Genomic DNA, 16,790 nt, shown 5'->3' with positions numbered 1-16,790 from the left:
TTGGGGAGGGGGGAGCTGCTCCATCAACGCTTCCCCCCATGGAATCAATATAATTAGGATCCAGGCAATGCGGGGCATGGGATGGCAGGATCCCCAACATGTGGTGATCCTGGCAGTTGTGTGACAAAATCCTTGGAGAATAGGCAGCAATATTTGGCCACAGTCAAGTTCTTAAGATAGTTTGCTTCATAGAATCATAGAGTTGGAAGAGACCTCATGGGCCATCCAGTCCAACCCCCAGCCAAGAAGCAGGAAAATTGCATTCAAAGCACCCCCAACAGATGGCTATCCAGCCTCTGTTTAAAAGCCTCCAAAGAAGGAGCCTCTACCACACTCTGGGGCAGAGAGTTCCACTGCTGAACAACTCTCACAGAGAGTTCCACTGCTGAACAACTCTCACAGAGAGGCCCAGCATAGTGTATACTCAGGGTGCTTGGAGAACAAGAAACATATGTGTGAGAAGGCAGCTCACAGAAGGCAATGTCCAACAGTTTAATAGATTTCAGTGTCATACTCTGATTTCTCTTCAGATTCTGAGCTGTTGCCTCCTACTAGGAACAGGTCTGCTTGGTGAAATGACAAAATGTGCTTCTAGATTCTGGATACTCTTATGGCTAATTCTTTACTTCAAAATACTAGAAGGAGAGTGTGGCAGAACATACAGGGTCAGGGGGTAGTCTTGCAAAATTGAATTTCCATAGATCAAGCCTTGATAACTGCAAAAAAACAAGCAGGGTCCAAAAAAAGATTATTATTATTATTATTATTATTATTATTATTATTATTATTATCTTTTTTTTGGACCCTGCTAGCATCTCCCGAAGGACTCGATGCAGCTTACAAAGGCCAAGGCCTCAAAACACAACATAACAATACACAACCTAAATAAATAAAACCAGTCTGTTCAGTTGGTTTTTTCAACTGGGTAATTATTTCACTACAAGAAATATGTTGTTGTTGTTGTTGTTCATTCATTCAGTTGTTTCCAACTCTTCGTGACTTCATGGAGCAGTCCACGCCAGAACTCCCTGTTGGTCGTCACCACCCCCAGCTCCTTCAAGGTCAATCCAGTCACTTCAAAGATACCATCCATCCATCTTGCCCTTGGTCGACCCCTCTTCCTTTTTCCTTCCATTTTCCCCAGCATCATTGTCTTCTCTATGCTTTCCATTCTTCTCATGATGTGGCCAAAGTACTTCATCTTTGCCTCTACTATCTTCCCTCCAATGAGCAGTCGGGCTATCATTCCTGAAGTATGGAGTGGTTGGATCTTCTCGTGGTCCAAGGCACTCTCAGCACTTTCCTCCAACACCACAGTTCAAAAGCATCTATCTTCCTTCGCTCAGCCTTCCCTATGGTCCAGCTCTCACATCTGTAGGTGAGTATTGGGAATACCATTGCTTTAACTATATCTTCATTGCCAGTGTGATGTCTCTACTCTTCACTATTTCATCAAGATTGGTCATTGCTCGCCTCCCAAGAAGTAAGCGTCTCCTGATTTCCTGGCTGCAGTAATCTTTGCACCTAGAAATACGTCTGTCACTGCCTCCACATTTTCTCCTTCTATTTCCCAGTTGTCAATCATTCTTGTTGCTGTAATCTTGGTTTTTTGATGTTTAGCTGCAACCCAGCTTTTGCGCTTTCCTCTTTTACCTTGATTAGGAGGCTCCTCAGCTCCTCCTCACTTTCGGCCATCAAAGTGGTGTCATCTGCATATCTAAGGTTGTTAATATTTCTTCCAGCAATTTTCACCCCAGCCTTGCATTCCTTAAGCCTCACATATCGCATGATGTGTTCTGCATACAAGTTGAATAGGTTGGGGGAGAGTATACAACCCTGCCATACGTCTTTCCCAATCTTGAACCAGTCTGTTGTTCCGTGGTCAGTTCTAACTGTTGCTACTTGGTCATATAGATTCCTCAGGAGAGAGATAAGGTGATTTGGTATGTCCATACCACCAAGAACTTGCCACAATTTATTATGATCCACACAGTCAAAGGCTTTAGAATAAAACAGAAATAGATGTTTTTCTGAAACAAGAAATATTCTCTTACCTGGATACACTTGTCTTACCCGTCACTTGATAGGAAGCAATTCTAAGAAGTCCAACCACACTTACTTCTGCTTTATAGTTTTGTCTTTCCTTTTATATCACCCCCCCCCCCCCCCCCGCTCAAAACATATTGCTCAGTGATTGGATTGTTATGTATTGCAACTGTTGTCTGGTTATTACAAGCACGGTTATAGGCTGAATGAACATTGATTTAAAAAAGGAATTAAAAATGAAAGTTTATTTTTGTATTTGTAAGATACATTATCATGACAAACTGTAAATACATACAACAGGTGGCTTTATTACATTATTGGCGTACGTCTTTGTTTGCTATACAAAGCCTTGAGCACAATTGTTCTGGTGCTTTTCCTTGCAGAACGCTTGTAACTGCAGTTCTGTAAAAGGGAGTTCTCTGAAGACCTTACTGAACTTCAAATCCCAGCTTTATTGGGGGACAGAAAGACATGACAATTTGCAGTATAGTCCTATACACAGTTTGATTCTGTACCACCACTTTACAATACAATGTACTAAGCATAAAAATAGAATATAACAACGTTAATGAGTTGTCGAAGGCTTTCATGGCCGGAATCACTGGGTTGTTGTAGGTTTTTTTGGGCTATAAGGCCACGTTCTAGAGGCATTCTCTCCTGACAAGTGTTCTTGCCATACATCAAGGGAAGCACTGACCGCATAGGGAAGCTGATGAGGAAACACAACATGCAAACTATCTACAGACCCACCAAGAAAATCCAACAAATGCTACGTTCAGCAAAGGACAAGAGGGATCCTCTCACTTCTGCAGGAGTCTGCCGTATACTATGCAGCTGTGGACAAGACTACATAGGGACCACCAAACGCAGCATTGCCCAAACACGAATCAAGGAACATGAAAGGCACTTCAGACTACTTCAACCAGAGAAGTCAGCCATAGCAGAGCACCTGATGAACCAACCTGGACACAGCATATTATTTGAGAACATAGAAATGCTGGACCACTCTCACAACCACCATGTCAGACTACACAGAGAAGCCATTGAAATCCACAAGCATGTGGACAATTTCAACAGAAAGGATGAAACCATGAAAATGAAAAAAAATCTGGCTACCAGTATTAAAAAACTCTAAAATTACAACAGCACAACAACAGAGAGGAAACAAACAAGGACATCTAATCACCTCTCAACAAAAGTTTGCTCTAGGCACGGTCAGGCCATTGTATGCTAATCAAGGTGGTCAGTTGAAACATTCACACCTAGCTCCAGCAGACAAGAGTCCTTTGTCCCACCCTGGTCATTCCACAGATATATAAACCCTTTTTCCTAGTTCCAACAGACCTCACTACCTCTGAGGATGCTTGCCATAGATGCAGGCGAAACGTCAGGAGAGAATGCCTCTAGACCATGGCCATATAGCCCGAAAAAACCTACAACAACCCAACGTTAATGAGGTTTCGTAACTCAGTCCGACAAACAGATTTCTCTTCTTTATTCATGATCAACACAAGGCTAGAGCTGGAAGGTGCTTCAAGGTGTTGTGACAAATATATAATTTACTGTGGTATACATATGACATCCACCACAAGCTCTGCTTACAGGTTGCATACGTTTTCCTAAATCTACAAAACATGTAGTGAGAGAAAAATATGGAGCCATGCTCTGGGCATTACAATGTACCACCTACAGTTTCTCAAAAATGTCCAACTGATGAAATATTCTTATTTCTATTGACACCAACACACTGAGTGTCTGACAAGGTTAATATAACAAGATAATTCAAAATGCCCACAGAAAGGAGTGTGTTATGTTTGTGTGGAAATGGTTTTTGGAATGTGTGACTGAAAGCCTCTTGGTACACTATACAGGCAGCTGCACTTTTTACTTGTAAATATTATTATTATTATTTAAAACTTTTATATCCCAATCTTCTCACCTCCGTAGAGGGATTCAGCATTACACCAACCATGCCAAAAATACCCTGAGTTTTTAATTCTGATGGAACTTATGGACAATGTTCCCAATCCATGCATGCCTGCCACTTTAATTCTAAAATCTCAGGATTTAGACCTTTAAGGAAGTGTGTTCAAAGGCTTCAAAATGCCTCCTGAACAACAGACTCCTACGCCATATCCCTTCCTACTATTTTAAAACTCGTTTGCAACACAACATGAGGGGATGCTGCTTGGGGTAAGCTTAAAACTCCATTGGAAACAGCCATTCAACTCTGGATTCAGGTCAGTGAACTGAATCCTTGGGTGAACCTCCCTATCTCAGGGTCATTGGGTGCCTCAATATCTTGGACACACTGGCCTAAATCCTGTTGGTAATCCTATCTAGAATAGCCCATTGGAAACAGTCATTGAATAGTAGCTCAGTGCTTAGGTAAATCCCATTGACTCAATGGATCTATGGCAGTTGTAGGCACCTGTAGGATCTTCGCCATTATATCCAGTCTTCTATTATCATGTTAACTGATGTTCTCCTGACCTTGGTGCCCTTTTAATTAAACTCTAATTCAGAGAAAGGGAGAAAGAGGGAGGGATGAAGGGTTTTGAAAGTGCACTGCCCAACCCTATAAGAGGGTGGCTCTCAACCTTCTTTATGCCGTGACCCCTTAATACAGTTGTGGTGACCCCCAACCATAAAATTGCTACTTCCATAACTGTAATTTTGTTACTGCTATGAATTGCAATGTAAATATCTGATACACAGAATGTATTTTCATTCATTGGACCAAATTTGGCATAAATACCTGATATGCCCAAATTTGAATACTGGTGGGGTTGGGGTGTGTGTGTGATAATGATTTTGTCACTTGGGAGTTGTAGTTGCTAGGATTTATAGTTCACCTACAATCAAAAGAGCATTCTGAACTCCATGAACAATGGAATTGAACCAAACTTGGCACACAGAACTCCCACTACCAACAGAAAATAGTGGAAGGCTTTGGAAATTGCCCTTGAGTTTTGGAGTTGTAGTTCACTTACATCCAGAGAGCACTGTGGACTCAAACAATGATAGATATGGACCAAACTTGGCATGAATACTCAATATGCCCAAATGTGAACACTGGTGGAGCTTGGGCAAAATGGACCTTGACTTTTAGGAGTTGTAGTTGCTGGGATTTATAGTTTACCTACAATCAAAGAGTATTCTGAACCCCACCAATGATAGAATTGGGCCAAACTTCCCACACAGAGACCCCCACGATCAACAGAAAATACTGGAGGGATTTGGGATGAATTGACAGTGATTTAGGGGAAATGAAGTTCACCTACATCCACAGAGCACTGTGAACCCAAATGAGTATGCCAAAGGGATTTCTAACACCATCAGATATGTTTTTTTCTGATGGTCTTTGGTGACCCCTCTGAAACCTCCTCGCGACCCCCCCCCAGGGGTCCCGATCCCCAGGTTCAGAAACACTGCTATAAGAGAATATATTGAGTACTAACTGTCCCCTGCCACACATTGCTGTGACCCAGTCTGGTGATCTGGGAAATAAAGTAATGAGAAAGTGCTGGTTTCTAATATATGTAATTTATATATGCTTGTGGGTAAACAGTATTTCTTGTTGTTTCTTTCTCAGTGTTGATGTAGAGATTGTTTGGTTTGCCTACTCTGGAACACATCGCATATTGTCCTTCTTTAGGGGTCCCTTTCAAATCTATGATACTATATCTCTCTGTGTGTGGATCATATCTATTTATATTTATGGCTGGATGGCTCTTTGTCAGGACGGCTTTGATTACATTTTCTTGCCCTGGTGAAGGGAGTTGGACTGGATGGCCTTAAGTATTTTCTGTTGGTCATGGGGGTTTTGTGTGGGAAGTTTGCCCCAATTCTCTCGTTGGTGGGGTTCAGAACACTCTTTGATTGTAGCCCCAGTAACTACAACTCCCAAATGTCAAGGTCTATTTCCCCCAAACTCCATCTGGGTTCATATTTGAGAATATGGAATATTCGTTCCAAGTTTGGTCCAGATCCATCATTGTTTGAGTACACGGTGCTCTCTGGATATAGGTGAACTACAACTACCAAACTCAAGGTCAATGCTCACCAAACCCTTCTGGTGGTTTCTGTTGATCATGGGAGTCCTGTATGCCACGTTTGGTTCAATTCCATCATTGGTGGAGTTCAGAATGCTCTTTGATTGTGGGTGTACTATAAATCCCAGCAAATACAACTCCCAAATTACAAAATTGTGTGAAGGACATAGATTGGGTTGTTAGGTGTCTTGTGTCCAAATTTTGTGTCAATTCATCCAGTGGTTTTTGAGTTATGTTAATCCCGCAAAAGAACATTACATTTTTATTTATATAGATCAATATTGGGGGGGGGGTATATGCTTGTAAATATCAGTTGGATTATGTCCCTTGAGGCTTTATTGTTTTCATTATGGAAAATTCATAGGCAGACCTATTTTAAGACAATGAAGGTGGCAAGGATGGGGGCAAGCAAGGTTCTGATCCTGCAAAATCTTGCATGTAAAATCTTGTTTCATGGATCAGTAAAAATACAACGAGCAAGGCAGGAGATGAGAGGCAGCCAGACACACTATTTATTGTCGAAGGCTTTCATGGCTGGATTCACTGGGTTGTTGTAGGTTTTTTCGGGCTGTATGGCCATGTTCTAGAGGCATTCTCTCCTGACGTTTCGCCTGCATCGATGGCAAGACCTCACAACTTCTGAGGATGCTTGCCATCTTCTTCTTCTTAGGCGATCCCTCATTGTCCAAGTAGGATAATCTTCCACTGTGGGTCCATAGGTGACTATGGAGTGCTATTCTTGATCTGCATCATCTCCCGCAGTGAGGGCCTTGGTTTCCAGGTGGAAGGCAGTCCGGTCGGGGTTGGCTTGATGCGCCTTCCTCTTGGCACGTTTCTCTCTTTCACCCTCCATTCATGCCTCTTCAAATTCTGCAGCACTGCTGGTCACAGCTGATCTCCAGCTGGAGCGCTCAAGGGCCAAGGCTTCCCAGTTCTCAGTGTCTATGCCAGAGTTTTTAAGGTTGGCTTTGAGCCCATCTTTAAATCTCTTTTCCTGCCCACCAACACTGCGTTTTCCATTCTTGAGTTCACAGTAGAGCAACTGCTTTGGGAGATGGTAGTCAGGCATCTGGACAATATGGCCGGTCCAGCGGAGTTGATGGCGGAGGACCATCGCTTCAATGCTGGTGGTCTTTGCTTCTTCCAGCACGCTGACATTTGTCCGCTTGTCTTCCCAAGAGATTTGCAGGATTTTCCGGAGGCAGTGCTGATGGAATCGTTCCAGGAGTTGCATGTGACGTCTGTATACAGTCCACGTTTCGCAGGCATATAGTAGGGTTGGGAGGACAATAGCTTTATAAACAAGCACCTTGGTATCACTACGGGTGTCCCGGTCCTCAAACATTCTCTGCTTCATTCTGAATAAAGCTGCACTCGCAGAGCTCAGGCGGTATTGTATTTCGGTGTCTATGTTGACTTTGGCAGAGAGGTGGCTGCCAAGGTAGCAGAAATGGTTGACATTTTCTAATGTTACACCATTAAGCTGTATCTCTGGCATTGGAGAGGGGATGGCTGGTAACTGCTAGAAGAGGACTTTGGTTTTCTCAATGTTGAATGACAGGCTGAGCTTCTCGTATGCTTCTGCGAAGGTGTTTAGAGTGGCTTGTAGGTCTTCCTCTGAATGCGCACAGATGGCATTGTCATCAGCATACTGGAGTTCTATAGAACTCCAACTTGCCATAGATGCAGGCAAAACGTCAGGAGAGAATGCCTCTAGAACATGGCCTGAAAAAACCTACAAAAACCCAGACACACTATTTGTTTTATATACAGAGTACAACACAAGTGAACTATAGGATATTGTTCTATCTTACATCTATTTTAAATAGTTTGCTATTTCTCCTTTAAATAAACAATGAACCAGATATGTTCTTTGAAAAGAAAGATATTCCATTTTTACTTGACCACCTTACCCTACCACCAAAAAGTTTGTGTTGGAGTCTCTCTTTGGAGATCTCCTGCTTCCATCAAAACAGCAAGGCCAATCAGAACCAGTATTCAGAAACAAAGATGTGTACATTGACAATATTACGGTGAGAGACAACCCCTCCAACAACGTAGTTCATCTCTAGTTTCAAGGTGGCATAGAAAGGGCCAATGATGGGTTTCACTTGACGAACAACACCTATGAGTTGGGGAAGAAGACAAACATTAAGATTAGTATTACAAATACCAATAAATCTGTGGTACTAAATGCAACAAGTTAAACAACTGTACACTTTTGTTTGAGAAATTGGAACTGGCTATGATAATACATGACCTGGGTACCTCCAGGTGTAGATCTACATTTGACATCAATCAGAAAATATTGGTTAGTATTGAATGCAGTTGTTCAGGATGCAGTTGTCAAGATGTTAACTTCAATTAAGAGATGAGAGTATGCTACCACCTGCACAGTATTTCCCAGTCCACCTAAGAGCTCAATCCAGGTTCTGATTCCAGATTATCTGCTTTGAACTGGAATATATGGCAGTGTAGACTTATTTAATTCAGTTCAACGCAGAGAATCTGGGATCAGATACTGGATTATATGACAGTGTAGATTCAACCTGAAAGAGTCAGATGTGTAAAGCTCTTGAGTGAATCTTCAAAAAATTAGTTTTGGATATTATTATTATTATTATTATTATTATTATTATTATTATTTACAGTATTTATATTCCACCCTTCTCACCCTGCAGGGGACTCAGGGCAGATTACAATGTACATATACATGGCAAACATTCAATGCCATAGACACACAACATATATAGACAGAGACACAGAGGCTATTTAACATTCCAGCTTTTTCATGAGGGTATTCTGGCCACCAGGGGAGCTGTCACTTCCCCGTCCATTTGTGACACTGACGAAGTACTTCCTCATTCTTTGCATGCTTGTGGAGATTTTTATGGCATTGTCAATTAGCCTCCCCGCGTAACTGGTACCTAAATTTCCTACTTGACAGATGCAACTGTCTTTTGGGCTGCTAAGTTCGACAGCAAGCTACACAAATGGGTTGAAAACTCAATCTGGCTTCGAGCTCATGACCTTTTCTGTAAAAAAATTATACTCATTGAATCTTTTCTCAGCCATATTGCTCTTATGTTGGCTATAATTGTCTGTATTGTTTTATCTGATGTTTTTAATTGGTAAGTGTTTTACTTGTGTGTTTTAATTGTAATTTTTGGGCTTGTGTCTTGTAAGCCACCCCAAGTCCCCTAAAGGAGATGGTTGGCGGGGTATAAAAATAAAGTTGTTATTATTATTATTATTATTATTATTATTATTATTATTATTGATCTTAATGCAGCTGACTCCCAGCCAGCTGCGCCACAGTCCTGGTGTGACGTAATAGTCAAATGATCCCAGTTCTACTTTGAGACAATTTTATTTTGAGACAAAAATTATTAGTTATCTCCAGCCTACAAAAGTATCCTCTCCCAGTTTCTTTCTCTCCATTAACTTTGCTTAAAAAAAATAATACCCAGAGCATATTGCTATTATTGTACTGTACTGAAAAGGCAAAATATAGGATAATGATGGTTCACACAAATTCAAAACTCCTGCTAAGCTGAACATTTTGATATAGAATTCCTTCACTTAGTTACCGGAATCTAAAATGTGGCATTTGATTTGGAAGGAAACACACAATTTAAGGAAGGATTATTTGATACACATCCCATTTAGATTTCAGTTGCGATCGTGTTTCAAATGTGGAGTGCACAACAGCATTTAAGGAATTCCAGAAGTTCTCTCTTCGCAGTTCCCTAAGAACACATTGGCTTACGATCTGATGGAAGAGATAAACGTTTGCTTATGCCGCCTGTCAGCACCCTTTTTCAAATGCTGTGATGACCTTAAAGTTCTGTCCTATTTAAATGCTGGCTAATATCTTCAGCATGTGGCGAAATAGCACATTTTCCACCACATTCATTTTCCTTCCTATATTTCACGAATGTATTTCTCTTTTTACACAGCCCTCCTGTTCCCCGAAATTTCTTGTATTGATTTCCCTATATTATAAAACTGGTTTCTTTTTGGCAGCAGCCAAAATGAAGGGTTTAGATGGGGAATCTCCATGGCATGTATCTCTTGCTAGGAAGGAAGGACATGAAATGTTAAACTGGACTTTAGGGGAGTACTTTAGGAAACAATCTCTATTTTTTCCATGTTATTTCTGCTCCTTGTACCAGAATTTTTGTGGAAGAAATAATTCCCTGGATCATTTCTACTCTGTTAACTTAGACACATCTGTGCATGGCTTGTGGTAATGTAAAAGGTAATTTTGTATCCATAGAAGGTCAGTTCCTTATTGGCAAGCACAGATGCTGGAGTCGCCACAATCATACAAAATCAACCATTTTAATTGGGTGAAATTATTGTGGAGCTTATGTGGACATACTTTGATAGCAGAGACTCAGTATGTGGAACATAGGAATTCAAGCTGAGTATCCCTTCTTCAAAATGCTTGGAAGTAGGAGTGCCTTGGATTTTGGGTTTTGTAAAATCTTGGGGTGGCTCTACACAGCCTATTAAACAGTCAAGATGTGGATTAAAGTGAGCTGCTTTGCTGCAGAGTGCATATACAGACACCCCAGCAACCAACTGGCAGCTGAGACAGTGGCCACAAGTATCTTCTAAATGTAGATCAATTTGAACCGATGCATTTTTCACACCTCTTCTGGCAGGATGTGCTGATTGTTGCACCTCAGAGTAATAATAATAATAATAAACCTTTATTTATACCCCGCTAACACCTCCCGAAGGACTCGGTGCGGCTTACAAGAGGCCAAGGCCAAATACAACAGTAAAACGATAGCATAAAAAATACAACAATAAATAAACTCATAAAACAAATCAATAAACATTAAACAATACCAATAAACATTAAACAATAACACCACAATGCAGTTAAAATCTAAGGCCGGGCCAAATGTAATGATTAAAATATTTAAAAATGCTGGACATGATCAAGTGAAATGGATAGGTTTTTGGAGATAGGTGCGGTATGCAATTAATCTTAAATCTCTAGTAAAGTGCATTTGGGACATGATGCTTGGAGTTTCCTATTCTGGGAAGGCACATTGGAACAACCACGTCTTCAAGCCCTTCCTAAAGACTGCCAACATTGGGGCTTGTCTGATGTCCTTGGGGAGAGAGTTCCAGAGTCGGGGCCCACCACAGAGAAGGCCCTGACCCTCGTCCCCACCAATCGCGCTTGCGACACAGGTGGGATCGTGAGCAGGGCCTCTCCGGATGATTGAAGAGATAATGTGGGTTCATATACAGAGATGCGGTCACGCAGGTAGGCGGGTCCCAAACCGTTTAGGGCTTTTTAGGTAAGCACCTGCACCTTGAATTGTGACCGGAAAATGAACGGCAGCCAATGGAGCTCCTTAAACAGGAGGGTTGACCTCTCCCTGTAAGGAGCTCCAGTTAACAACCTGGCCACCACCCGTTGGACCAATTGGAATTTCCGGGCCGTTTTCAAGGGCAGCCCCACGCAGAGTGCATTACAGTAGTCCAGTCTGGAGGTGAGTAGATTCACCTTGCTGAAGAACACCAAACTGCACACAGCCAGTAGTCGTTATGGTTTATTAAAAATAAAAGGTAAAAAAGTTCTTAAAAGCAAAGGTTAATGTTCCAAAAGATCAATATAACATAGAACTTAAAGCTTAATCCAAAAAGGCATCAGCAAAGCAAATCCAAAAGAACATGACAGAGTCCTGAACCATGAACAACAAAACTGCAAGGTAATTCAGCCTAGTTTAGGCAAACTCCTTAGGTAAACGCGGTTGCTTTGACAATGATCTGGTCTCAAAATACCCTTTGCAAAACATGAAGGTGTTTCTCTGGCCCCTGGGCTCCCTCTTGTTTGCTATCCTTTCACTCCTTCGAATTCAGGATTCTAACCGGTCAGCCCGATCTAAAGTTCCCATATCATCAAGGTCAGTCTCTTCGTTAGCCTGTTTCCCTGCTTGCTCATTATCAGGCTGAGAACCAGGCTGACAGCTATCTCCCTTCTCTGAGTCAAACCGTACCTGGCTATTTTCAGTATCAACACTCTCATGCCTTACTGTGGGAAACTGCATTTCTTCACTGTGTATAACAGGGACATTTTGGACCAAACTGTGAACCTGAGTCCCATCATCCTCATCAGAAACACTTTCCAGCTGAGTCACAACACTGATGGGCATTGCTATGACCAGTGTTGATGGGCAGCAGCATGTCCAATGAGGACATGATGCTTTGTTTCCCAGTTTTTAAAATGTGTCAGCATTGGCCCTGTCCTGACATTTCTCCAGGTCTGCATGGGATACACAGTGATTGGCTTTGGTGGATTTCATGGCTTATTCTGGAATTTTAAGTGATGGATGTGCTGGCTGGATGTCAGCTATACCATTCATTGGGGCATACATTTTATGGACACCCCACTCTCAATAATAATAATAATCATCATCATCATCATCATCTTTATTTATACCCCACCTCCATCTCCCCGATGGGGATTCGGGGTGGCTTACATGAGGCCAAGCCCAAAAACATATACATAAAGAAAAATAAAACCAAAACACCACCAACACAATAAAATACATACCAAAAACCCAATATAAAATCATTCACAATCACAATAACACTGAGCGGGCCACATGAACAAGACAGCTAGGAACCACACTAGGAATACCAGTATTTGCATATAGGTACATAATGAGATATCAGGGAGATAAAACTCTAACAAAAACAAAATTAACAGATACCATATACACATTGCTTCATGGTAATTTTATAGCACATCTTTAAAATAATTTTGTTCATGAAAATCATCATCTCAGCAAATCATCATCTCAGCTGCCTATGTGGACCATTTTGGATCTCACAATTCCAGATAAGGAATGTTCAACTTGTATAAGATGATCTCTTGTACTGAATCTGATCATTGGTTCATCTAACTATGTGGCGAAATCTGAATGCAAGTCACTCCCTAGAGCAGAGGTGGGAAACTTTTTTTTATGCCAAGGCTATTTGGATATGTATAACATCATTCACAGGCCATATAGAACTAAAGTGAGGGGGGCAGGCAATGGGGAGGGGACCTTGGCTATTGGGGAGGGTGAGGGGCCCAGGGAAGGGAAGCCACACTTGACCCGCAGAAGGAGGGGGCACCGGCCCAGTTGGTGATACTTTCCTGTTCAGGCAATGTTGAAACTTGGATGGAAGGGCAGAAAGGGAACATGGCCACCAGTCAGGGAGAGAAGGGAGAAGGGAGGCAAGGGGGCATCCTGTTGTTTGGTCAGTGGGGAGACTGTTCAGGCTTTGAGTCTTTATCAAACTGGGTCAGAGTGCCTCTCTTTGGCCACATCCCAAGAGGATTTAAGTGACAGGCTGGATGTTCCCCACCCTGCCTTAGAGTTTTTTTGTGTGTGTTGGGAGTTCAGCCTGTGATTGTGTCTAATGATCAGGGTACTCTGGTTGTTGGAAATGACAATGATGTTTCTGAGGTTCATGTATCTAATTATTTGTATAATGATGAGGTTGCTCTAGATACAGAGGATGACAATGGGATCCCTGTTCAAAATCCCTTTTCTGATGAGAATGTTCCCGAAGGGTTTGGGGATGATGGGATGGTCTCTGGAAGAGGGCCTGAATTGCTACCAGAGAATTCCCAGGACTTTGAGCCTGAGAAGAGCTTGGCATCTGAACCAGATGCAGAAATTAATGAGCCAGTAGATAGAAGGCATATTTTCAGTCAGCACAGGCAAACAAACCAATCTCTCAGACATTCTGCCAGACTGAGAGAGAGATTGATAATAGAGTCAAGGCTGAAACAAAAACCGTTCCTGGCCGCTTGGGACATAGAGTAGATTAGGGGATAAAAGTGCCAAGTATAGAATCTGTAGTCAGATGAAACAATGTTGGAATTGAGTCAAGATGTCTTTCCTGGTCCTTGGAAGCCTTGTCTTGGATAGATTCATGTGTTAAGTGCCTTGTTTGATTTCTGGAGTGTTACCTTGGAAGTTTCTTTATTTGTTTTTCACAAACTCTGATGCACTAATTTCCTAGACTATTTGTTTCTGCTTATACTATATTTACCTATTTTTATGGAGTTTTTTTTTACACCAATTGCTTTTGAATTATCTTCAATAAACTACTTGTATTTTTACTCAGCTGTTTAAAGTCAGAGGGCTTTCCTGGCCTGGAGTGCAACATTTTGCAGGATTCTTCCCAAGACCCACTGTGTGGTCCAGTCAATTGAACAGGTCAGTTGAACATTTGATAAATGGTATCCCTGCCCAATTGACACTGCAGCTTTAGTATCTGCACTATATCAGCCATGATGTGAAAGGGTAATCTTGCAGGGCTGCTCTCTTTTCAACAGGTTTGGATGCTGCTTCTGTCAACACTTTTGACACACCCACAGGAGCAGACTTGCATGCCCTTTTTATTCAGACACAAGCTCTGCCATTCCACATGCAACAGAGCAAGTAAACAACACTGACTTGGAAAGCTGAGCTTTAGATGTTTTAGCTAAGGAGGAGTGCCAAGCCTCATGCTCATCCGTAGCATTCATACACCATTCTCTAGTATTCTCAAGGAAAGACTGCAGAAAAATGTGTTTAAAGTGCTTTGGGAGCACATCAGGAAAAACAAGCTCTGTGGGTCCAGACTGAGACCATTTTTCTCTTGTTCTGCCAGTCACACCCCACATGCCCGGACTCACAATTCTAGGTTTTTCCCCAAACCCCCTTTCTTTGTCAAAAATGTAGAGCAAAGATGGCTTTGCCTTGTTTAAAAGAAGAGATGGGTCTCCTAGCAGCTTCCAGGAACACAATTCTCATTTAGGAGTTGCCCATCCCTGCTAAATAAAAATAAGGCATAGCATAATGTTATTATATCTAATAATTCTGATGAACCCACCAATAAAATCATACGGGGCACAAACAAAACCATATGGGACATTACTTCACAGAGATGCCAAGACCTAGCTGGTATTCAGCTTAATAGTTTTAATCTTCTCAATCCTCTCTTCGGAGTTTCTGGCATTCTGCTCAGGTGCTTCAGGTATTCTTTTGGCTCGTCTCTGTTGCTCTAAGATATAATTACCTTTCCCTCCTCTTTGCACCCTATGAAATATGCAAGCCCCTCAGGCAGTTCACCTTCATGTCTGGTTTCTGCTTGCATTTTGTATCACATAGCCAGTTTGCTAATAACTCTGCCTCCTGAACGCAAAAGAGCCATTCTGTGAATTAACTCATTCCTTGCAGTTCTCCTGAGCTTCAATGTCAGCATAGTTAGAACTGTCCTAATAATAATAATAATAATAATAAGGATAAGGATAAGGATAAGGATACTTGCCATAAATGCAGGCGAAACATCAGGAGAAAATGCCTCTAGAACATGGCCATATAACCCGGAAAAACCTACAACAACCCAGTGATTCTGGCCATGAAAGCCTTCGACATCAATAATAATAATAATAATAATAATAATAATAATAATAATAATAAGACAAATTGACAAATTGACAAATTGAAAAATTATTATTATTATTAAGAGCCAAATTGACAAAGAAAAAACATGGCTGTGGCTCACAAATAGAACTCTGAAAAAGGAGACGGAGGGCTTGATTCTAGCAGCCCAAAAACAAGCCATTAGAACCAATGCCATCAAAGTCAGAATTGAAAAGTTGGCGACAGATCACAAATATAGACTTTGCAAGGAAGCAGATGAAACAATAGATCACATCCTTAGCTGCTGCAAGAAGATCGCGCAGACAGACTACAAGCAGAGGCATAACGCCGTTGCTCAGATGATTCATTGGAACTTGTGCCACAAACACCATCTGCTTGCAACAAAGAACTGTGGGATCACAACCTGAAAAAGTCACAGAAAATGAACACGTCAAACTACTCTGGAACTACTCTGGAACTTCCGAATTCAGACTGACAGAGTTTTGGGGTACAATACAGACTGACTGAGTTTTGGGGTACAATACGTGTTAAAAAACAAAGTATGGATCGTTGACGTTGCAGTCCCAGGTGACAGCAGGATTGAAGAGAGGAAAAGCTGACACGATATGAGGATTTAAAGATTGAACTGCAAAGACTCTGGCACAAACCAGTAAAGGTGGTCCCAGTGGTGATCGGCACACTGGGTGCAGTGCCTACAGACACAACCGGCGCTGACAAAATTACAAGCTGGGTAGATGCGGGGAATGCCGTGGATGTAGCGTACCTGGATTTCAGTAAGGCCTTCGACAAGGTCCCCCATGACCTTCTGGCAAGGAAACTAGTCCAATGTGGGCTAGGCAAAACTACGGTGAGGTGGATCTGTAATTGGTTAAGTGGACGAACACAGAGAGTGCTCACTAATGCTTCCTCTTCATCTTGGAAAGAAGTGACAAGTGGAGTGCCGCACGGTTCCATCCTGGGCCCGGTCCTGTTCAACATCTTTATTTTTTTTTTATTATAAATTTTATTAGGTTATATAGTAAATACAACGAAAGAGGGAGAACATATGAAAGAAGATAGAACAGTAGGAAAATATAAGAAAGGAAGAGAAAGGAAAAAAAAATCCCAAAAAAAAACTAAACTAAAAAAACTACTACTACCACTAAAAAAGTTTGACTTCCATCTCCTCATCAGGTGTTGTGTCTCAATAATATTTCCCTTATCTTAGAAAAAAATAGTCCTCTTATTTATTTCTCTT

The 16,790-nt window shown here is 41.6% G+C and overlaps 1 protein-coding gene across 2 annotated transcripts in view; it reads right to left on the bottom strand.

The window, feature by feature from the left end:
* Positions 1-7,970: 7,970 nt before the first annotated feature.
* The window catches only part of FBLN1 (fibulin 1), a 104,777-nt gene continuing 95,957 nt past the window's right edge, over positions 7,971-16,790 (bottom strand). For both annotated transcript variants that reach the window (XM_067468921.1, XM_060778130.2), the window contains one exon: positions 7,971-8,226. In XM_067468921.1, coding sequence (XP_067325022.1) covers positions 8,087-8,226 — 140 coding nt within the window. In that variant the 3' untranslated portion in view covers positions 7,971-8,086. The remainder of the gene's footprint in view (positions 8,227-16,790) is intronic.

This window comes from Anolis sagrei, chromosome 5 (genome assembly GCF_037176765.1).
Source record: "Anolis sagrei isolate rAnoSag1 chromosome 5, rAnoSag1.mat, whole genome shotgun sequence".
Taxonomy (NCBI): Eukaryota; Metazoa; Chordata; class Lepidosauria; order Squamata; family Dactyloidae; genus Anolis; species Anolis sagrei.
The sequence above is the reverse complement of the archived record's forward strand: the minus strand, read 5'-3'. Positions and strand labels throughout refer to the sequence as shown.